The sequence below is a fragment of the Anopheles coustani genome, chromosome 3 (genome assembly GCF_943734705.1).
Source record: "Anopheles coustani chromosome 3, idAnoCousDA_361_x.2, whole genome shotgun sequence".
In the NCBI taxonomy this organism is placed as follows: domain Eukaryota; kingdom Metazoa; phylum Arthropoda; class Insecta; order Diptera; family Culicidae; genus Anopheles; species Anopheles coustani.
In genome coordinates this window covers 53,404,149-53,426,504 of record NC_071288.1, presented here as the reverse complement: position 1 = coordinate 53,426,504, position 22,356 = coordinate 53,404,149, and the positions used below count along the sequence as shown (strand labels likewise).

Here is a 22,356-nt window from a genome sequence, read left to right as displayed (position 1 = left end):
TCTGATTCTTTAGGATATTTAAATCAGGACTATATAACTTTGACACTAGATTGATCCCGTGGTGGGGACTTATAAGCTGCAATTTATTCAATATGTCTTGGTAAATTACCATAGAGAGTTATAGCGTCATACAAAATGTCCCAATATTGTTTAATTTTGTTCTTCAAAAAAAAAAACGCTGAGAGAAACTATCAACGTCATCGGAGAATATTGCCGGTCGATGGTCACTGACTATTTCTGACCTTAAATGGACTTTATGGATGCGAACGATACATTACAGAGCATGAAATAATTCTACATGAGCCATTTCGCGCAGAGGTAATGTCAACTTGCCAACAAGATCGCGTGATTAATACCGCCTAATTTTTTGTTGAGTGCGGGTTATGCCTACAGATCACAAACCAGTCCCTTAAGGCTTACATTGTTTAGGCTTTCAATGTGGTTAACCCCGATTTATGTTACCAGGTACATGTCGGCTATACCAATCGAGAAAAGCCGATTGATTTGAACGATGTCATCTTTTATTTTGTAACTACTACCGAGGTACTGTAGAATATATTTGGAAGAAAATAGCGCAACTTGAACCAACAAAACAAATGTTTGAGCTTCGCCAGCGTTTTAAGCTGGTATATAAATATAAATAAGACCAAGGACAGGCTTTGCAAATAAACAATAAATCATGACGCTACAAGTTGTGTCATTCAACTTTAAAGAGGTTTAGCGGTAGAGGTTCCTTTCCTCAAATACCCTTACCCAAAGCATGTAGTACATGTCAACCACCTAGCAAAAACAGAAAATCCAAATTTGGAGCAGTTCGGATTTAACCTGTAGCGTTGCAAAAGAAAAAAGTCTATTGCTGTCCAGTCTCGCTACAGATTTTACAGGTTATCAATTTTCAGATTTAGCGAAGTTGGTTCGTAACACCGTGTGCATTCATTTTACCATTTTAAACATTTTACCTGAAGAAAAGTGCAAACCACCGGAATTGTGCATATGTGCATTTCTATTCCCATTGTTGGAACCGCTGTAATGTCTCGGTCCAACGAAGCTGGACGAACGGAAACGTCGCCGCGACGGCGATGTTTTTTAGTAGATATAAAAGGGATCGAAGGATGCGCCTTCGTGCTCTTCGTCATACGCCTAGAGGTGAAAGAAGCCACCCGGCTCAAAACCTCTATAAACCATGCATACTACTACTTCGTCATACGTTTATAGAGGTGAAAGAAGCCACCCGGCTCAAAACCTCTATAAAACATACTACTCTTCGTCATACGTTTAGAGATGAATGACCTAATCGGTCAAAATCTCTGTAATCACAACAAAACAAAAAACTTCGTAATACGTAATTTAGAAAAGCCAGACGATTTTTTGGCTGTTGCAGTTAAAATAAAATGTTTTCGCATAGGCAAGAAAAGCTGGGTGCTTTCTTTTTTATTATCGTTCCACTAAGAGCCCCGTTAAAGACAATCTGTCTTTAACACCCATCATATATGGAGTCTAGTTCAATTTTTCAATTATCATCCTAATGTATCTCAACGTTTCGGAAAAGGAAAAACACAGTACGTTATCATCCTCCGGTTTATGTATTCGAGAAAACAAACAGGTAAACAAAATTAATTGTAATTCTTCGTTTTTAACATCTTTGGCTTAAAGCACCACACTCTACTGTTTGCTCGAACTAGCACTTTTCAACTCTGGTTTTCTTCATTCGATCACTAAACTCATTTGCTTCACGCTGGTACTTTTAATGCCTTCGAAAGTTAAGCTAGGGTTTACCTTCACGAATTCGTCGTATCTGGAATTAAAGAAAATTGAAATAGTCATAATTTTTAAAAATATGCCCCATGACCCACTACTGACCGCATTTCTAGATCCGTTTTAAAGCCAACCTTTGCGGCCGGTACTTGCGAGCCGATGGCCGTAAAACTGGTGCTAGTAAGTCGCAGCCCAAATGCTTTGCAAATAGGAACCCGGGCTTTGAGAATCTCGGTCGCAATCCCTCGACCGCGGTACCGAGTGTTGACACTCAAACCGTACGCCGTGAGGTACTTGTCCACACCGTAGCGCTCGAAGAGGTTCGCTGTTTCGGTCATATAAATGAATACTGCTACTATCTTTCGGCTGGTTTCGGAACGTGGCTTGAAACAATGAATGGAAATAAGGAAATGTTTAGCTCGTTTATGAGCATGAAACCGCTGGTTTCTATCATCAATCTCACTTTCTTACCAGGTCATTAACATCCTTTTTACTGTTTGCCTGTTGTACTGCGAGAATATTAGCACCGACAAGCTCCTTGGAACCCTCTTTGTAACAAGCAACTGACATTCGTCCGTTGAATGATTTCTTCCAGAATGCGACAATATCTTCATACGATACCGGGTTGTGTCGAGTCCTGGCGTGTTGGGCAAGAGGTTCATCATCAAGGAAGTGCTCCGTGTAAAGTTTTATGGCGTCTTCGAAACGGTCCTCCGTGAGGTCCTCCACCCTGTACGTCGCTAATCCACCGTCATCTCGGTCCGGATCGGGTGCTTCGAATGTCCACCATACATTGGGGTATGGAACGGCTGCTGGTCGTTCCCAAGACATCTTGCGATGGATTGGAGAGTCCTCTGCGTTTAAACAATTGCTGATGATACGCGCGCAACGGTTCCGGTAAGACGACTAACCAACACAAGGCGGTGGCAAGTTGTTTTCTTTAAAATTCTAGGTCAACGACGGGCAATAAATAGCGATGTGTGTTACCAACTGATAACATGATAATCCGTGTCGCTCAAATCTGGAGCCAAGCCTTTTGTTACGTTACGGTTTTGCATATGCGTTCAACATTGTAATTAAAATTATATTAGAAACACAATTTTTTCGGTGATGCTTATGACCCACGGTGACCATTATGTCATGACCATTATGAAATTTTATTTTGGTTCAAAATTACCGAGCTATCATTGGAACCCACACTTGATAAGAACAACCTAGCAGAGTCAATGGGGCTTAGGAGTGGAAGCATGCTTAATGTTTACAATGCGCTGTTTTTTGCATTACTTGAGGCGTAGTTTAGATCAGTTTCATCAGGTTTGGTACCGGAACGGTGCCAAACGTGACCACTAAAAGTTTAAGGCAAGTAGGCACCAAATCGTACTTGTTTGGTTATCAAATAAGGTTATACGAATCTTTATCAAACGATGGATGTACATGTTATGTTATACGTATCAAAAATATCAGACGCATAAAAAATCTACTTACAAATTAAAAGGGGTAAATCAATTATTAGAAAATGCATAATATGAATTGTAAAATTGAATAGAAAAATGGCAGAAAAATACAAGCTTTGGCAATTTTTTAAACCTTCATCTAATTTCTAAAGAGATCCAGCATTTATCCATTAATTTCTCTATTTTGACAGTGACAATTTTTGAAATTTTTCATTAAAATATTTAAAACAATACTATCTACATCATGAAACTACTACACGAAACATAAATTTATTCCTGCCAAAGTATTTGTCGCATTCCGAACAGATCTGGGAAATGGTTATAAATCAAACAATTCCTCTAACTTTAAGGTCGAAATGCATCATATTCAATGGAGGTTAAATTGTTCAAAATAGATTACCAATTATTTTTAGGAATTTATATGGCTTAACGTTTGATGCAGCTTACACATTTGGTGCTGTATGTATGGAACTGAAGAAACAACCTTTTTTTTAAGCATCTTAGCGTTTTGTGATGAGCGCCATCGAGCAATAATATTCAAAACTTAGTTCTTCATTTTATAGTGAAAGCGAACTGGCTAAGAAAAAACACCAACCGCTACCACCATCTGTTTGCCTTCAAATAAACGCTTATTGCCAATCCCAACCTCGGTCGCTTGACTACTTGATAGCATGTTGCTGCTTTGCACGCATGCCGCGCACATATTGCAAACACTTGACTTCCTGTACCGAACATCTCCGTGCGACCATTATCTAGCGAATCGATTCACTGGCAACACGTGCAACATCTGGAGATGGGAACACTTCAGCATCAACATTTCATATCTTTTCCAAACCTAATGTAATCTCAACTTTAAAGCAACTAAAACAAACACTAACTCGCTTTCTTTCCATTAGTCATCGTAGGCAACTAACGAGCGTTGAACGACACGACACAATGACTACACCATTTCCGTTCAAAACAACCTGAAATCGTTTTCTTCCACGTAGCGGTCAATCATAGAACTGGCTGAATGCACCATATCAGTCCGTTCCTGCTGACTTATATTGATAACAAGTACCCCCTATGCCGTTCAGGCAAACACCCCAAGACGATCGTTATCAGGTTGATTTAGAATTCAAAACATTGCTTCTTTTTCCCTTTCTGGCATCGTTCACTTCCATTTCGCTGCGATACCCAAATGTGATCTGCCATTTAGGGCCTCTTATGTTCTAATTTGATTAAGCGCTCAGTCATGATTCGATGGTCAGACAATTCAGCGGAGATGCTTCGCAGTGGTTTCGTTGTCATGGAACGAGTGAGTTGAAAACCTCAAGCCAACATAGAACGTGTGAGTTAAAAATCTCGAATCGTTTGGATCCACCCATTCACAGCACACGAAGGTCACCCTATGTCCGACGCCGGAAAACTTGCCTCCACTCGGGGTGCAACGACGCGCCCTCTGTAAACTGAGTAGCGCGAAATGGTAGTCATTTGCACAAACACACGAGCGGCAATGCCTAGGGCTATGTAGGGAGAGGGGTGGTTTTGAGGGTGCGGGGCAGGCAGATAGCGGCAGTGTACAAACCACGCGTCGCGTGTAGAATTAGCACTCGACTGCCAGTGTCGTAACAGCATCGTGAGACGGTGGCTGGATTCTTTATTGCCCCTACGTGCGAAGCCCGAAGTGATACGATTATGGTTTGGAAGCGCCCGGAAAACATCCCATACCCGACGGTTTGGCATACGTTCCAGGCCAAGGATACCGACAGCGATCGGCTGGTGTCGTACCGAGTGCAGGATCTTCCGGAAGAGCGTTTCGATGAGGCGATCGCGCACATGCTCGAGGTCTTTGTGTTCGATGAACCGACATGTCGGGCGAAAAGTGAGTGTCCAGTCCGTTCGGTTCGACCATTTGGGTGTTGTGCCCTAAAAAGCCAGGATATGATAATTTTATTACATCGTTCATCATCTCCCGTAGATATCGTTGGGGAGCCACAGAGCGTCCAGGAAATTGGCGACCTGTGGCGTATCATGGTGAAACATCGGCTTGTCCTAGTCTGCTTTAAGGAGGGTAGCGATGAGATCGCGGGGATGAACATGTTGTACATAGCGGAAAAGGATGACAAATCAGAGTACGAAGTGAGTTTACAGGGAACCGCCACTTTGCGGCGACTTCTCAAGCTACAATCTTCTTACTATTTACTACACAGTGCAAAGGATCGATCTGGCGTACCATTTATGATCTCGTTGACTACACCATAAAAAAGGCAAATGTTTTCGAGCACTACGGAGTGGATACGTATTTGGGTGCGATGGGTCTTTCAGTGCCACCGAAGTATCGAGGACGTGGCATCGCTACCGAGATCCTGCGTGCCCGGATTCCATTGTGCAAGGCTCTCGGCATACCGTTGACGTCCACTTGCTTCACAGCTATCGGGTCACAGGTGGCTGCTGCGAAGGCAGGATTCGAGGAAACGTACGCCGTGACGTACGAACATATGGCCACGGTTGATGACCGATTCGTTTTCCCAAACATCACGACAAAGTATGTCAAGGTTATGTCAAAACGAGCTGAATAAAAAATTGAATTAAAAATACCTTAAAAGACCTGAAAGTCTGCATCTGAAACAACAAAAACATAACACGATAAATCATGTGGAATTACATGAATGTATTATTAGTTTTTTTTATAAATATATGGTGCATTAGTTTTTTATTAAATAAACGGCTATGTCGTTTTATCTTTCAAATTATCTTATCAGTCCGTACTGGACCTAGCATCGTAAATCATGTAGAGTATAAAAATCTGATAGCTTAAAAATAACGATCGTGCTTGCAGTGTGCGATAAGCAGCACATATAGGTGTACGTGCTCGGTTTCGTAATTCATAACCAAGAGTTGCACTAGACACGGTAGTAATGCTCAACGCACTAGCATGGAATGAGTAAAGTTAATCGTTCCTTCTGTGCCTTTATGTGACTTCTAGCTGACCTTAGCTGAAATTTCGAGTACTGTGAATGGATCCATATAGTACACAAAGCCAAAATTCTTAAGGAAAAATTAACTGATTTGACAGACTAAAAACAAATAGCATCAAAAAAATAATGAAATAATGTATAGCCTGATAACATTTTAGCACAGAAGTTGTTAACACCAATAGAAAAATAATGAAAATGGGCTATATAGTAATTGTAAAAAAGAAGATTTAATATGATTTATTAGACTTTTCTGTTGTTTTTTAAACATTGGTGTAAAAGCGCACATTTAATAACTCACGTAATTTTAAACTATTCCATTCCAATCAATAAACGAGCCACTTCGAGATCCTTCATATCGTCAATTTCCAGAGCATCTAGTTCATCCACTTCCACCACCGTACATGTATAACTTTGGAAACTTTCCTCTTCCATTACTAGCTGCCGGTCAGTAAAATAGAACATACCCGTTTCCACCAGCTCACCCGGCCAATCCTGACGACGGGGCCGTGCACGCAGATCGAAATTAATCGGTTCCAGTCGTCCATCGGTCTCACTCTTTCGCCAACGCAATTTGTGGCTTCGAACGACACTAAAAGCACAGGAAGATCCCCAGCGGACGATATCATCTGTTGTGGCCCATGTCTGTGCAGCTGCCTGCTCCAGGTAGTGTACCCGCAGGAACGGTGAAGTGCACTGAACCAGCGCAAACCGATCGATCTCCGGGTGCGCTTCCAAAAACTCACGCGTCGCATCCAACGAACTGGAATGATCCTGAGCGTGTGTGGCCGAGCGGGCAAACACCGACGCACCATGCAGTTCGGCCTCGAGCGCTATCCGTTCGTGGTCGGTCGACACCCACACCTCTTTGAACACTTCCGAGCGGCGCAAGGTGTCCAGCGTTCGCCCGAGCAGGGTTTGGTTCGGTTGAATTTCAACAATATTTTTCAACGGTATGCCTTTCGATCCTCCTCGTGCCAGGATGAGGGCAACTATTGACTGTCTATAAAGGAAAATAGATGGCTAAAAACGGAAATAAGTTAATTTAAAGCAGAGTTACACTTACGTACTGTGACCGAGCGTACAGCCAGCGTGGAGGCCCACTAGAACAGATATTGTAATAAAAATGCGGCACACCATCTTTCGTCCGTGGCTGGTTGAACTGGTTGAAAATGGAACAAAATTAAGACTGATTGGTGCCCCGACAATGCGGACAAACGACACACGATCCACGACGATGATCTCTAATACCGTAACAAATACAACGATAACACAACCAGACAATGGGTCCCATGGGTTTTTTTTTGTATATACTGATTTTATTAGCATTATGCTGCAGCATGTTAATTTCATCTGTTCATTTGCTTGCTCTCATTCAACTTTCTATCCATAAGGTTCTTCATAATAAATTATTAATTGGTTTTTGTTTGCTTTCTTTCGTTAAACCTCTCTCAATATAGAATATATATATATATTTATCTCAGTATTCTTTCTGTTTTGTTTGTATCTTCGTCTGTTTGCTTGATCGTTTGCTAGCTTTCACCTGCATAAAATAGTTCCCGGGTTGGACATACTTCTTCACAATATGAGAATACAACACTGGATCCTAGGGTAGTGAGGGAGGAATTTGCCATGTTTGCGTCGTTATCCACCTAAGGCCGAAGAGATTACCAAAGGCCGATGTACGACGAGAAGTGTAGAACGATGAATGCAGTTGATCCAAAACAACTGCCTCTTTCAGAAACAACGTTCCGGTTTGTTTTGTGCTCGACCGCTATCGACCTCATGATTGACTGAACTGTTCAAACACTCTGTTTGTTACTTAGAGTACATGCTTAAACTTAAATAATATAAATCGATGGTTTCGAACAAAAAACACAATATTCTACAGAACGATATATAAGCACAAACGAAACCCTATCCTACGGAACACAAAATCAAACTGCCCTATTAAGCGAATATAGACATTATTTTGGTATAAAACAATCTCCCGATCATGAAGTCTTTTATTATTGGATCAGGCCTAAGGTAAAGAACTGGTCTCTGCAGCACAAAAAACTACCGTGTGTCCCAAGAGTGTTCAAAGAGTGAACATTCTGTTTGACAAGAGGAAAAACAAATAACCCCCCCCGAATCGAAGCTCTACCTGTAGTGAAATCTACACAAGTGTGATAGAATGGAAAGCGAATAGTTTGGAAATCTGTTTGAATATAGTCTTAACTCATGCGTCCTTTTTTTACTAACAAAACATCGCGCGTTGATCGATGATCAAGTATCAACCATTTGTCCTAATCGTTACTCGGTACTTTTGAAATCGAGTTATCGAAGGTGGCGTGATTGGTTGCTTGGTTTCCAATATCATTCCCTACGATTTTATCTTTACTTCGTGTAGTTTTTTAAACAAGCCACCCTTATATGCCAAACCGGTCCGGGAAATCATCACTGTTTGCTTTGTTGTTGCAAATAAGCTTTCTGTTTCGGTTTGCCGTGTACCGAATATGTTATATTCTGTGCAGCAGGCACGTGCCAGCCCCATGCTTATCAAGGTTGATTTAGAAGTGTTACGGTGAACGACTGACTGACTTGTGGAAGTTCGTGTGTTAGTGTGTTATGAGTTACAATATCGTTTTTAGTTTGTTTCGAAGGATGAAATGGTAGTGCTATATTCATACAACAGGATTACCATATCTGTAAATAATTTATTTGTGTGATAAGCAATCATTAGAAGCGATCATTACTAACTGTTTCTTCCTGACAGTGAGAGTTATTGTTATTTTGTTATCTTTTCTTCTTACATATGGTAATTTACTGTGGACCGCCGTTTCGTTTTCCACAGTGCCGGAACGCTAAATGCCAAAAGGATTACTTGACTGGAACTCATCTCGCACTTTCGCACTTTGCTCAGCCTAACCGGAAACGTGTTCAAAGTTACACGCCACGTTCTCGTGTGCCTACGAAATTCGGAACTAGTGTCCGACCTAATCCTTCAATTTTATAGTCTCCCCGATTGATATTGGTACCGTGTAATGTGACTGATACCGAACGAATTTTGAAAAATAGAAAAGAAGCTACTACGACACTGCTTTGGCTTTCTGGCTTTCGAAACGATGCACGATTTAGATTTTTTTTGTTATAGATGTCTTCTGTAAAAAGGATACACAAGCTTTTGATATCGCTCCCACGGTCAACAAAGTTACCATCGGTGATGCTGCTAGTTGATAAGGTACCTGTGTCCTGTCCGAATAAGAATCATACGCTCGATTGGAAGTAAGTGGAACACGACGCTGTGTACGCAACTTTTTACTTCTTCAAGCTCCCCTTCGGTTATGTTTCCTTCAAGTCATGTAAGCCACACTAGACGTGTCCATGTGCTGTATCAGCGTTCGCATGAACGTCATTTCTTTGCGGGCATTTTCCAGTATCACCTTCGGGTCCTGTGACTGGCAGCGTAGCAAATTTGGGGCAAAGACCATCGCCAGGTTGGATGAGTCCATTTTTGTGTTCGCCACCACGTCCGGTAGGGAAAACTGTTGCAGGAAGTGTATCAAATAGGTTAGAACCTGGAAATGGTCATAGAAAAAGATAAAGAAAAATAGTTAATCGAACACTATCATCATGCCGCGAGCTTTGCGCCGAGTCATACCAGTTTATTAATTTTTGGTAACTTTTCTACTATCGCGGCCGCTTCGACGGGGTCTTCCGTTTGCACACACTCGTCGTAGAGCTCGTCCGGAATCAAGGGATCGTACAGTTCCCGGTACCACAGCTTCAGTAAGCTTGCTGGAGTATGTGCATCTGCAAAGTCGGATAAAGTTAATTATGAATCCTAGATAAACATCACCTTGACTGGCCTCAATCCAACCAATACACGATTCCTTACCCATCGTTCCCTTGTCTTCGGGAAATTGCCAACAATCAAGCTGCTTCTTCAATACGTTCACCTCGTCTACGTCCGCGGGCACACGGAAAATGCCTTCAGTTTGTTTTCCATTCAAAAGCAACACCTGTAGTTTGAAAGATAGATAGTTCAGTTAAGTTAGTTGAAAGAAGAAAGGAATGTGTTCTCAATCAAACATTGGTCTGATTTAACGTTAATGTATCGTAAATTTCATCAATGAATGTTCTAGGAGGTAGTTTTTTAATAACCCTCACATAAAAAATACTGGAATCTGCATTCAAAAATGAAAAAAATGATACACAACTAGCAGTCAGGTGACAAATAAAATAGAACATTAACAAAATGATGTAATTAATATGCCCATCAGTACTAACCTGTTCCGAGAGCGTTGTCTGAATCCATGGTAGCTGTCGATCCGGGAACCGATCTTTCTGCAGTGCCATCACCTCATCGAGCTTGTTCCCGAACATACTATCCCGGAAGATTTGTTCGCGGGCTCTGTTGATGTCGTCCTCGGTTGGTCTCTTAGCCTGCCTTCTGCCAGAGCTACCTATGCGGTCCAACCGCCGGCACGCTATTGTAGCATAGTGCGAGATCTGTACGTGTATCGGCCATTTGCTGACGTCCGGAAAGCTGGTGGCAAACGACGGATCCCGGTGCCGATTGATATAACCGAGAAGGGCCGGCTGGAACGTCGGTGAGGGTGGTACGAACGATAGACAGATGGCCATCAGTTCCCAGCCTCGAATCAACGAATCACGGCTTGGATTTTCTGTCGTTTGGCGGCATATCTGAATGTACAGCTCGTCGCGCAGTTGCGGTTGCTCTGCGGCCATCGATATGATATCGATCACCACCGACATCAGGCTCATCCAAACGCGCGCCTTCCGATCGCCCATATAGATTTGCACCAGCTTGAACAGATCGGTGGCCATCTTCTTGCCCGCCTTGTCTCGCGCAAGCGACAGCATCGGACGGCTGATGGCGTTCGGTGTCCAGCTAAGCATGTCCCGTACGGACGATTTCTTCCGGAAGATACCCTTCGAGTGCAGGTTCAGGTTGTCCTGGGCGAACTTTTCGATGTCGCACTCCTTCAGCAGCGCCATTTCAGCTATCTTCCCGTTACTGCCCGCCGCCGGGCTCGATACACCGAGGGTGAGATTTTCTTGGAACCGCTGCAACAGCGTGGCTTTATTGAGCTTCTGGGGTTGCTGCTGCTGTTGGGGTAGCTGTTGCTGCTGCTGTTGCAACTGTTGCTGGTGTTGTAGCTGTAGCTGATGTTGCCCAGCTGCTGCCATCTGCTGTAGATAGGATGTTTTGCCACCAAACATTCCATTTCCGCCTGCCAGTGCATCGTTCGCCGGGCCGCGATCAACGGAGTCGCCCATGAAGCCACCATCCATGCCCGGCTTGACGCCGTGGAATGCTGACGATGAGTATTTGTGCAGTGGAGGATGATTCTTGACGGGGCTGTATATTTGATCTGGAATGCTCTCTAATTTTGCCGTCACTTCCTCGGAACTGATGGTTAAAAAAATGGAAACCACAAAAATCATATGTTTAAATTGCAAATACCACCAATCCAAACGTGACAAACCGATTCTTACATGTCTTCTTTTTCATCACGATCGCCGAAATTAAACTCAAAGTTGTAGTACGACACACCGCCATCCTGGGCATGCCGTGCACCGTACTCTTCATACGGGAAGTGTGCCAAATAGTCGCCCGGACCGTCGGAATGATCCGAGTCTTCGTTGTCCGGCTCATGACCTGAAAACGAATGCTCTGACTGGCTGTCCGAGTGGAACGAGTCCGAATCCATATCACCCAGTCCGTACGAGCCGGAAAGTTTGGCTTGCTCCAGAATGTAGTGTTGCAGTGGGAGTAAATGTTCCTGCATCTCCTAGGGTTGGATGGAAAAAAATTGTTAAAAGTCGTTTACTTATACAAACATCAGCTGGGTGAGATCGGTACGAACTACTCTACCTTATCCCAATTACAATACAACGGCGATGTGTTGCCGTTATCATAGTCAAAATCGAATCCAGTTCCACTGGTTGTGCCGTGATTGTTGTAATTTCGAGACTTTTTGCTATGTTTGGCGTTGTGCGTTGATGAGTTATTAGACGCGACCGTCTGCGTCGAACCAGACGACTTCTTCTCCAGCGTCTGTGGGGCCATCTCTTTGTTGTGCCGGTCCAGATTGGGTTGGTTGAGATTGAGCGAAAATTGATCCTTTCCACCGCTGCCCCGGCCCCCGCTGTTGGCGGCCTGCTCCATCATTGGATGACTAGAGGAAGAAGTTGGCACGGTGGGCGGCGGATAGGGAGACTGCTTGCCGCCACTTCCACCGCCCATGGAAATTGCACCCGGCGACACCTTGCCACCACGGTCGAGCTTCATCTTATCCAGATATTTGTCCGGCTTAGCACCACCACCGAGGCCACCGCCCCCCTCTAGGTTGAACTGTTCGGGCCCATGATCCCCACCGGTGGCACTGTTGCTGTTGGTATTGCTGTTTTTGTGACTAGAAGATTTGCTGCTGCTGTTCTGGTAACTGCTGCCCGGGGACAGCTCCACCGACAAGGCCGATGGTCGCTGCACTTTACCCACCACTTGCTGTTGCTGCTGCTGCTGCTGCTGAGGGCTGATTGGGCTCTGGGGACTAGAATCACTCGACTGCTTCTGCTGCTGTAGGGGCGACTTGGAGGTGGTTGTGTGACGTCGCCGAGTGACGGGCGTGTTTTCGACCGACTTGAAGTACTTCTCGTGCATCGAATCATCGCTCCCTGCCCCTCCACCTGCCGTTCCTCCACCACCGACACTTGCACCAGCAGCACCACTTCCACCACCATTCCCATCGAAGCTTCCCTTCCGATGCGAACCGACGGACGAATGGTGACTTCCTCCGCTTCCCGATGGCCCATAGGGTCGGGCGGACGTTGGCGTTCCTACGCCTCCACCGACCCCACTGGTAATACCGGCCGAGGAGAGAAAGCTCCCCGAACGTGTCAGTGAGATGGACGAGGCATTTGGATCTTGAAGGTACAAAAAAAAACACAAAATTAAATAAACCGACTTAAACTACTGCTACGTTAAGTGTCAATTATCCGTCGGAAAAACAAATCAAAAGAAGCCTAGCTTACGGAATGTTTAACTATCATTGATTTATGTAATTAAGTCGTTTGCCAGTCGCTATTTGAATTCCAAGAAAGGATTCGAATAGCAAGAGTAAATGAAAGAGTTACTAGTCGCCACAGAGATTCGAAAACCCGAGCGAGAAATCGCTTCAGATATGCGTAAGTTTTTCCAATATGTTCGCTGTCTTTGTGTAGTTGAGCAAATCTTTGCTTATCATGTCTCAACTGTTTTCAGTAATGGATCTGTAGCCTAAACATGGCAAACGGAATTACACCAATTTGACGTGGGACTACGTCTGGCCAATACCACTATCGTGTACTGATCAATCTTGAGATGTACTTCTTGAAGTTTTTCCATACGTCATAGCAATATACGCTAGCGGTCTTTTTGATTTGTACGACAGGACAGCTGTTCAACGGCATCACTTACTGCCACCGTAATCGAAGCTTTCGTGCTTGGACACAAGCCCTCCACCGAGGGCGCCATCTTTAGAGGACGACTTCGACGAACCGCCACCGCCTCCAACCACGTCGTGCATGAACTTCTTCTTGAACTGGGGCGTGCTGAGCGAGTGGGACGGGGACGACAGGCTGCCGGCGGCCGCCAGGTCCGACGAGTTCGACACCGAATAGGAGAGCATCTGGTGCGACGGGGGCAGGGCCGGCGAGTGGTGCAACGCGGAGAGAGCCAGCTTTTCGCTGCTGCTCATCGCGGACACTGCCGCCGTCGACGACGACGAGGGTGAAGGAACTACCACCGAGTGTGGAATGTTGTGCGAGCTGGAACTTTCCTGCAGCATCCGGTAGCTGGAAGACGGGAGAGAAAAGCAAACAGGAGTGTGTCAATTGTGAGGTTCTAGTAAGTACCGATTCACGCGACCTGGTACGCATTAGTTCCCGTTCCCGGACTTCCACCGCTATCTGTTATGGTTGGGATGAGAGAATGGTGATAAATTTCGGGATGTTCCTTCTTGCCGGGCAAGAGAGGCATGGCTGTTTGATTATTGCAAGCGTATGAGATTCTGTGCCAATAGGAGGAACGCGAAAGAAAGAAACAAAACAAAACATAAAACAGACAACACATTTGCACTACAAAACTACAACGGATGACAATGAGAGTGAAAAAGGACATTTATACTAGTGTATGAAGTTTCTACAGTGGCTACTCACACAACACATGCACTACACACCGTGCACATCACCACCACCTCCACCACCTCCACCTCGGACCGTGTCTTCCACCTTCGTCCGGCCTTTCTCCACAACCCTTTTTTGTTTGTTCAATTACGTTTGCTTGGCGCTCCGGTGCATGCACTTACCCACTACTACTGTCGGCATTGTGTTTTCTACTACCCGTACCGCCGCCATTCGTCCCGTAGCCACTCGAGCCGCTGCCGTACCGGAGCAGACTGCCGCCCGTGTCCGGGACGCTTCCGGGTACGCCGCCCCCACCTCCTCCGGCACCGTGCAACCGCCGGTAGCTGCTCGAAAGGCTTCCCTCGGTCGACTTGTGCGATCCGTCCGGCTGGTGATGATGGTATCGCTGCTGCTGCTGCTGCTGGTGATGGTAGCTGTAGCTGGCCGGATAGCGCTGGCTGCCACGGACCGAGCCGGCCAACGGTACCGCTATACCCACTCCGCCGCCGCTGCCGCCGCCACCGCCCGTTGGGTGATGTCCGTGTCTGCAAAATTTGTGCGAATCCAGCCGACCGATCGACGCGTGGCTCACATCAGTCAGTGGAGAGGTAATGGTTTTCGGCGGCAACCTGCCGCGAGGTAATGCCGGGGCCCGAAACGAATCCCGCAAAAGGGTAGACCGGTTCGCGTTCGCGACGTCCGCGGGCAACCGGGTGACACCGGATGCAGCGACGGGGGTGCGGTGGGGTGGCATCATATGTTCGTGTTTTTGCATACGTGAAGGATTTGCGGAATAGCATAAAAGGTGGAGCAGCGATAGGCGCGCGCGCGCGGTCAGACAACGGGAATACAACGGGAGTGCCAGAAGCCAGGAAAATAAAATACCATACCAACAGCGGGTACACACACACACACACATACACAAGCGCGCACGGGGAAAAAAAATACAAGCATACGAGAGGCAAGGGCATCGATAGTAGAATTAAAAAAAAGGACGTAAAACATTAATACGCGAAACGATCTCGTCCCGTAGTAGACCAAGAAGTAGGAGAGTAAACATTCGTTGGATTTGTTTTTGGTAATACAGTTTCAAAATCATTCGCACACAACCAATACGTTACAGGAGCAAAATAGATACGAGCGCACACAATACAGTATAAAATAACATAACATAACACATTTTACGATACCGCAAACAAAATACGATTGAGTTGTTGAGGAAGGGAATCGAAAAGGGAGGGTGTGGCAAAAATACAAAATGTGAACGAATTCGTTGGATCACACAAGTCGGTTCGCAGATGTCGAAGCCGCGAAACGGGGAGTGGGAGTACGGTGACGAAGAACATTCGACGTGGAGGACGAAGAAGGGTGTCACGTGTGCGAGAGAAAACCGAAGTTATAGGGAGAAAGAAAAAAAAAGAAGAAAAAAGGAGCATTTATGAAAAAATAGAACAACGTAAGATGAACAGAGTGAAAGAAAATGGAAACATAAGAAAATCGAGTTACGCTAAGGTTCGATTCTTCGGCTCAAGTCAATACATATAGCTATTAAAAGGCTATAAAAGGCACAAGGTACACATATTACTCAACGTTCCGGTGTAGTCAAGCTAAGGAGTCTTACGGGAGAGCAGCAAAAAGACAAAAATAAAGAGAATGCGACAAAGGACGGCGATATGCTGCTGATATAGCGTAACAACATCGGCACGTGGTGCTTAGCTTACGTTTCCACGATCGGCACCCGATCGGTTGGTTCGCATTTACGCTGCGCTGAGGGAGAAAGATAGGATCGCAGAAGACCTCCACCGACACTCACCTGTGCTGAAGGCTGTGTCTTCCCTGCGGGCTGGCCAGCAGCTCGCTGTTGCTGCGCTGATCCAGTGCGCCAGCCCCGGCACGCCGGTGCCCCGAGCTGGAACTCCGATGGTGCGGATCCCGATCGCGATAGTCCGTGACGCCGGTCGTCGTCCGATGGCCGCACGATTTGCCCACCGTGCCACTGCCGCTCAGCTTCGAGGAACCGCCGAGCGTACCGAGGCCACTGCCGCCGGTCCCGCTTCCACCGCTTCCGCCGCTGCCGGTGCCATGATGGTGGTGGTGGTGGTGATGGTGGTGCGGCAGGGTCGCCTCCTTCCGGTCGCTGGGATCCGTGTTCTGCTTGAGCGTCTGCAGCTTCGCCAGCGGGATGATATCACAGTTCTGCGGCCGATGCCAGACGGTCTTCTGTGAGGCGACATTGTAGTAGTAAAAGCGGTGCGTATTCGTGTCGAACAGCTCCCACCATTGCGATGCATCGGTTCGTTTGATGTTAACGCCCTGGAAAATGGAGTGAGAGACATTAGAATTCAGTGTGGATTGACAAGAATTTATCATGCAAGCAGAAGAACTGGTTAACGATGACGATCAAACCTAGCGATTATATGGCAATGTGCAACATTTTGTGAATTGGCAAGACTCAACACCAGATCATCGAAGAAGTAATGCATCGTTGACGCCCTCGATCAATCATCGACCTGTTTGCCGTTAAAATGTGAAACCAAGTACAATAATAACACTTTCTTCGAATCCAGAATTAAGATTTAGTTGGCTACTGAAAACTACATGAATATAGTTTTAACAGTACAAACCACTTAAAATGGAAATAAAAGTACAATGCCCCTAAAGCTGCAGATAAATGACAGCAACTTTCATGCAAGAGAAACTTTCAGTCGTCGTCATTTCAGTGGACTGAAAGTTTCCGAACGCATCACGCGTTTACACGACTCACAACAAATTAACGCTAACTGTCAACCGGCAATTATGAGTCGGTAAACAAACTATGTAGAATTGTAAATGGGCTGTATTATTTCATCTCTAAAATTAATATTAATACTCATTTAGCGTTGTGAATCATGCAAGTGAACTTAAATCGCATAAAACGACTTTGATTATTTCGTTTAACGATCATTTTAAATGGTTTTATACTGCTGACGCCTTCGAAATCTGTCAGTTGCACGAGCTGTCAAGAAACTTTCATTGCTGTGAAAGAAATTTACAGCCCGGCTACGTTAAGTGAAATTTTAGTTGCGCAACTCAAAATGTTTGTTTATTTCGCGTTTAGACGTGCTAAGTTGGGTTTCACATGAGTGAAATGAGTGTTTGACAGTTGCTGTTAAGTGAAAGTTGCAATCGTTTAAAACGCCTTTAAGACGGGTCACGTAAGTTATGCAATTTTGATTTTAAATAAATTCACCCTCTCGCTAGTGTTCATATACTATCGATCTATTTTTGTAATATTGCGCTACGTTTGCACAGGTCACTAAAAGTTCTGTTTGATTCAACACGCATCCTATCAATGGTCAGGTCAATAAAGAAAAGGATCGCGAGTCCGTGATACCATCCATTTTTCGATTTTGTAACCAACGTATAAACAATTATTCTTTTTCTTTTTATTTTATATTCTTGATCCCCCCCCCCCCCATTTTATTTTATTGATCCCCAGAACAGAATTTAATGTATTTATAACACATTTATCTCTTAGTTTACGTTGCCATAAGCTAAACTTCTCATTTTACCAATTATTTGCGAGTTGAGTAAATTATGATTTTCTTCGCCTTCGTCAAAATGATTCGCCTTTCGAGTATTGCATCAACGTATGTGTTTCAACAGACAGCTGTAGGAACCACCGAGCGAACGCATGTTAGTTGAGCATTAATTAATACATCAGTAACAAACGAACAATTTTAATAAGACTTGATCTCTTTTGCATCGATTGCATTCGACATGCGATCGTGAGGCAATACAATCAACTTAATTGGATGGGTCATAAATCCAGCATCAACCATATATTACCACGTGCCGTAACATGGACCGCCGATGATCGTAAAGTTCTCATGGCGTTATTTTTTGGCTACCGTTACAACACCCGTGCTTAGGTTTATGAGTTGCCACCCTCTAACATCTTCGCGTGTTCGCGTGTTGGCTGCTTACGTCAAAAAATTGATCAAATGGCGATCGGCAGTTCGCGATCGTGCAAGCATTGAGATTTCAAAAGATGCGGGAGACACCGAAGAGCTAAAGCCATCCAATCAACGTACAATCGATGGTTCGATTGCCAGCCACCCGAGTAAGTGCCTGCAGGTGCTGCAGCAGAAAGCATCACGTTTTATGGTCGCGAAAACCCCCCGATGGGCGAATCGGACTGAAAATATTGCTCGATGCGCATAAATGTGACGAAATCGCCGCATCGGTGGTAGGGTTGCTCGCACATCCACAATACACCCCGACCTCCGGTGGCTATCCTTAGCGCCACTAGACCAAACAACAACACAAGGGGGGGTTGGACAAAAGCCATGAAAATGGCATGCATGAATAGCTGCATGCAGAAAAGGAAAAAGTATCGCTCTATCTGAAGGTCTTAGACGTAAAGAAATCAAAGAGAACAAGTGGATCTTGCATAAGGTAGCACCATTTCACTTCCAACACACCGGACCGGGAGACCGGACAGTTGTCAACGACGTGGTGTTGCAGCATTGCACATGCCGACGAATGCATTCGCACACTCATCACAGCACGTCATCGGACAGCGAACTAACGATGGTCACCCTTGGAGAAATTTACCTTCAACTCAAGTTGAAAAAGAAGAATCGCAATCACCCAACACTTTTCTTGGCGCTGTCTCGCCGCGGAACTATGCAAAACAAATCGAAAGCCACCGAAAGAAGATACTTTCTAGCGAGAGTGCATTGTAAATTACTAACCCCCTGCCGTACTTAACGGCGGTGAGGCGCACGGTGGAATGTTTTTAGGTTAGGTTTCCTCGCCGACTTCAATTTCTCTTAAGCCAAAGCCCTACAGGGATGGTTCGAAGACTCTCGCAGTCAGTCGAGTGTACTGACCTGAACGAGCTACTAATGTGGAAAAGTAATGCGATTAAGAAGGGTTGAACATCTAGCGCAAAGAAAGGTGGAAATTTACGAACTTTATTACAGTAAAAAAAATATGTCTAAGGTCTGTAGGTTTATTACAAAGGTTTGTTACACTTTTCTGAAAAAGACATTCTTGTGAAACATAAGGAGTGAGCTACATTCTAATAAATTAAAAGATTCATTTTTCATCATAACACATATTGGAATTTTTTGTTGGTTTCTTCATCCATCGGTTTCTTTCCTCAAATGTCTTTTTTTATAAGCATCCATATTTCTTTGTTGATATGGGCGTGAAAACGAATTAATTGCGACTTGGTGCGGTTACTTATCTCTTGGGAAGCACTTAAAAAAATCATGCTCTACAACCGGCTCCAAACTGATCACCGGAAGTTAGATTTCTTTAAAGCTTAGCAGCTCATATTTCGTGTGGCACCTAGAACCATTACTTTTTAAATTTCCGCGTGCATTTCTCCAAGAACTGAAGAACACCGTTAGACATCTCGACGTAGGCTCAGACCAGTTTGAATGAATGGTTTTGGTTACCAATGGGTGAATATATCATAATCAAATTTCATTACGATGGATATTCATGGCGCTGAACGAGGGATCGCCACAAACCAGAGTGTTAAAATGAAAATCACCAGGCAGATACGCTTATTGATCGTTTGTCTCAGATTTCTGGTGGAACGTAAGTTACCAGGAAGAATACATCACAGCCCGCCAGACAAGATGTGGTGCATTACTGTTTGGCGACTGTAACTAAGCCGGGGCTGCGCGCGCGCGCATAACATCACCTCCGCCGGAAGTGTTACAACCATCTGCTTTTTCCGTTCCTCGACGTGACGCCGCTTTAACGCCACTTTCCACCATACTGTGGACGAGAGTTTGAAGGGTGACTGCGGTGGATGAGGTTCGCTTTTGCTTTCATGCCCGACCCCGCCGGGCGATACGAAAAAAAAAAAAAATCTGGCAGATGATCGGATTTCCAACGACCAAAACAACACCGTGGCAAGGTGAAGTTTTCGAACGCCCAACGGAGTGTCACGATGGCCCGAGCCGGATGAGGTTGACAAACGAGAGCATGAGCATAATATGCCACAGACAGACCACATTTCATACACAAGTACGAAAATCCGACGGTGCGGGCGCGTGTCTTCTTCCGGACCGTTCCCCTTCCGGACACTAGTGGCAACCACTACTGCGTCCTCATCCAGTGTTCGTGTGTGTGCGTGTGCGTTTGGAACGTGCTGGTGCGCCTGCGGGTTTGATGTTGTTGTTGTTGTTGTCGGCACATGGTTCCATCATCATCGGCTTTTTCTTTGCACGCCCCACGCGTCCCTTTTTGTCCCTTTTTGGTATGGAAAGTTTGATTCGGGCGCACATCATATCACTCCCCTCGTCGTCTGCCAACATTATGCTACCATGCCCGAGCACATGCCGGTTAAGATAGTTGTGAATCGTGCCCACGAAAAAGACCGGTCGGTGCGTGGTGCTGATGCCGATGACTAATGCCGGCAAGAATTCATACAGCACGTTTTACTGCGTCAGGGCAAGCGGATTCAGCGGGAGAGATAGAACCGGAACACTTCTCGCCAAACAGGCGAAGAATAAATCAGTAAGCTCCAAACCATTTTGGGAAAATTTGGTAGATAAAACAGGTTTTGTTTAACTTTTAGATTTTATGATACTTCCATAAATCATCAGTTTTCATTATCAATGAAGAAAAATAGTTAACAAATATTCCACGAGTCTGTTCCAAACAATATTTTTACGAATCCATATTTTTAATATCTACACATCATTCACATTATTACACAAAAACAACTGGTTTTTATTTTTTATTTTCAAAAGTTGGTTCATAAGAATGAAGGTCAAAAACCAAATGTTTTAAATAAGCTCAATCAAGCAAATAAAAACGGAAAAATTATATCACTGATACTGTCCAATGGAAATATAATGAGAAACTCTTTATATTTTTACATTTTATTATTGAAAAACTTGTTCTTTCTCCTAGAAGAACATTTACTAACACATATCCATTGAATTATTAAGCTACTTTGGCAAGGTTGAAAACACGATTCCCAACATGATTCTTCAGAACTTTTTCAAATGATAATATATTTGACATAATCGATGGCGAAAACATATCATAAACATATCTTGTAGATAAGAAAGTGTACATCCGTCTAATAAACAAATGTGCGTAACCGTGTAGATATGACTAAATCAGTTATATAGGCATGTAGAATTTTCTGATAAAAAATGTTTCATTCTTCAAAAAATTTCCAACAACTATGTTGGTCATGCTTGCCCTTAATTAACTTTTTCCCATTGCGTTCATGGATAGTTAGTCCTCTCTTGCAGAACCCATACGCCTTCGAGGCAGTTGGCGCTCATGGGCCGATTTTCTAACCAGCGATACCCCCTTAAAAAAAAACTATAGTCCTTGATAAATAAGCAGTCGAACATCAGCGTTGTTTATTGTGCACGAAGTCAATCGAGCATGAAGTAAATAATCACGAAATGACAGTGAATCACCACCAGCATTTTACCATCAATTTACTCAAAATATAATTTAAACAATGATAATGATCAAACTAAACAAATGACTAAGTCTCCGAGAAACTGTAATGCATGTAAAAACCCTCTTATTTCCTATTTCTAAAGTTGTAAGTTTAACTTGAATTAAGTTTTTTATTCAGCTTGATCAATATCTTTTGTCGTAGTCCATACAGTGCCCTTATTCTTAATAATTAATCATACTTTTGTAAGGTATCCTCCTACCCTCACCGAAGACGGGTGGTTTTATAGGAAAATAACCTGTACACCCGTTTATTTTAGGAAATGATCTTTGCATAACAAACACCGATTAAATGTTGAAGCCCCGAGATTGTTCCGCCATTCCGGTCGGAACACCGTGGAAAATCAGTTGCGCCCACGGCAGAGGTCAATGTCGTTTCCTCTCAAACGCATCAACACACAATGATGTACCGCAATGAAGCGCAGCGAAGAAACACAAACACAAAGCAGTGTCACGCTAGCCGATCTGGACTCATCTTCGCGATGTGAAAAGGCTTGAAAAAGACCGCCGGCTATGGTTTAAATGTTTGC

General features: G+C 44.3%; 4 protein-coding genes across 7 annotated transcripts in view; 1 reads left to right on the top strand and 3 right to left on the bottom strand.

Moving 5' to 3' along the window:
- Positions 1 to 1,570: 1,570 nt before the first annotated feature.
- LOC131258846 (uncharacterized) lies at positions 1,571 to 2,586 on the bottom strand. The gene is made up of 3 exons (XM_058260235.1): positions 2,227 to 2,586; positions 1,861 to 2,138; positions 1,571 to 1,795 (listed from the first exon to the last, which is right to left on the bottom strand). Exons 1-3 carry the CDS (start codon positions 2,584 to 2,586, stop codon positions 1,705 to 1,707), a joined length of 729 nt encoding a protein of 242 aa, XP_058116218.1. The 3' UTR covers positions 1,571 to 1,704.
- A 2,300-nt stretch (positions 2,587 to 4,886) lies between these two features.
- On the top strand, positions 4,887 to 6,157 carry LOC131272583 (uncharacterized). The gene is made up of 3 exons (XM_058274387.1): positions 4,887 to 5,073; positions 5,170 to 5,330; positions 5,402 to 6,157. Exons 1-3 carry the CDS (start codon positions 4,887 to 4,889, stop codon positions 5,768 to 5,770), a joined length of 717 nt encoding a protein of 238 aa, XP_058130370.1. The 3' UTR covers positions 5,771 to 6,157.
- A 251-nt stretch (positions 6,158 to 6,408) lies between these two features.
- LOC131258662 (N-acylneuraminate cytidylyltransferase A) lies at positions 6,409 to 7,330 on the bottom strand. Its single transcript, XM_058260021.1, has 2 exons — positions 7,233 to 7,330; positions 6,409 to 7,169 (listed from the first exon to the last, which is right to left on the bottom strand). Exons 1-2 carry the CDS (start codon positions 7,304 to 7,306, stop codon positions 6,479 to 6,481), a joined length of 765 nt encoding a protein of 254 aa, XP_058116004.1. The 5' UTR covers positions 7,307 to 7,330; the 3' UTR covers positions 6,409 to 6,478.
- A 177-nt stretch (positions 7,331 to 7,507) lies between these two features.
- LOC131271556 (hornerin) overlaps positions 7,508 to 22,356 on the bottom strand; it is a 30,154-nt gene continuing 15,305 nt past the window's right edge. For 2 of the 4 annotated variants that reach the window (XM_058273027.1, XM_058273028.1), the window contains exons 4-12: positions 16,155 to 16,654; positions 14,524 to 14,970; positions 13,635 to 14,011; positions 12,051 to 13,102; positions 11,672 to 11,967; positions 10,439 to 11,585; positions 10,047 to 10,170; positions 9,810 to 9,961; positions 7,508 to 9,726 (exon numbers count right to left, since the gene is read on the bottom strand). In XM_058273027.1, the coding sequence (XP_058129010.1) occupies positions 9,502 to 9,726; positions 9,810 to 9,961; positions 10,047 to 10,170; positions 10,439 to 11,585; positions 11,672 to 11,967; positions 12,051 to 13,102; positions 13,635 to 14,011; positions 14,524 to 14,970; positions 16,155 to 16,654 (4,320 nt within the window). In that variant the 3' untranslated portion in view covers positions 7,508 to 9,501. The remainder of the gene's footprint in view (positions 9,727 to 9,809; positions 9,962 to 10,046; positions 10,171 to 10,438; positions 11,586 to 11,671; positions 11,968 to 12,050; positions 13,103 to 13,634; positions 14,012 to 14,523; positions 14,971 to 16,154; positions 16,655 to 22,356) is intronic. The other 2 variants (XM_058273029.1, XM_058273030.1) reach the window with 2 other exon arrangements.

What these genes read in the sequence shown, in the direction of transcription:
- LOC131258846 (XM_058260235.1), bottom strand. Translation starts at nt 2,586, where the DNA reads ATGTCTTGGGAACGACCAGCAGCCGTTCCATACCCCAATGTATGGTGG. An exon ending in AAAAGGATGTTAATGACCTG is followed by an intron (nt 2,139 to 2,226) that starts GTAAGAAAGTGA and finishes CATTGTTTCAAG; the next exon opens with CCACGTTCCGAAACCAGCCG. An exon ending in AAAACGGATCTAGAAATGCG is followed by an intron (nt 1,796 to 1,860) that starts GTCAGTAGTGGG and finishes CTTTAATTCCAG; the next exon opens with ATACGACGAATTCGTGAAGG.
- LOC131272583 (XM_058274387.1), top strand. Translation starts at nt 4,887, where the DNA reads ATGGTTTGGAAGCGCCCGGAAAACATCCCATACCCGACGGTTTGGCAT. An exon ending in ACCGACATGTCGGGCGAAAA is followed by an intron (nt 5,074 to 5,169) that starts GTGAGTGTCCAG and finishes CATCTCCCGTAG; the next exon opens with ATATCGTTGGGGAGCCACAG. An exon ending in ATGACAAATCAGAGTACGAA is followed by an intron (nt 5,331 to 5,401) that starts GTGAGTTTACAG and finishes TTTACTACACAG; the next exon opens with TGCAAAGGATCGATCTGGCG.
- LOC131258662 (XM_058260021.1), bottom strand. Translation starts at nt 7,306, where the DNA reads ATGGTGTGCCGCATTTTTATTACAATATCTGTTCTAGTGGGCCTCCAC. An exon ending in TGTACGCTCGGTCACAGTAC is followed by an intron (nt 7,170 to 7,232) that starts GTAAGTGTAACT and finishes TTTCCTTTATAG; the next exon opens with ACAGTCAATAGTTGCCCTCA.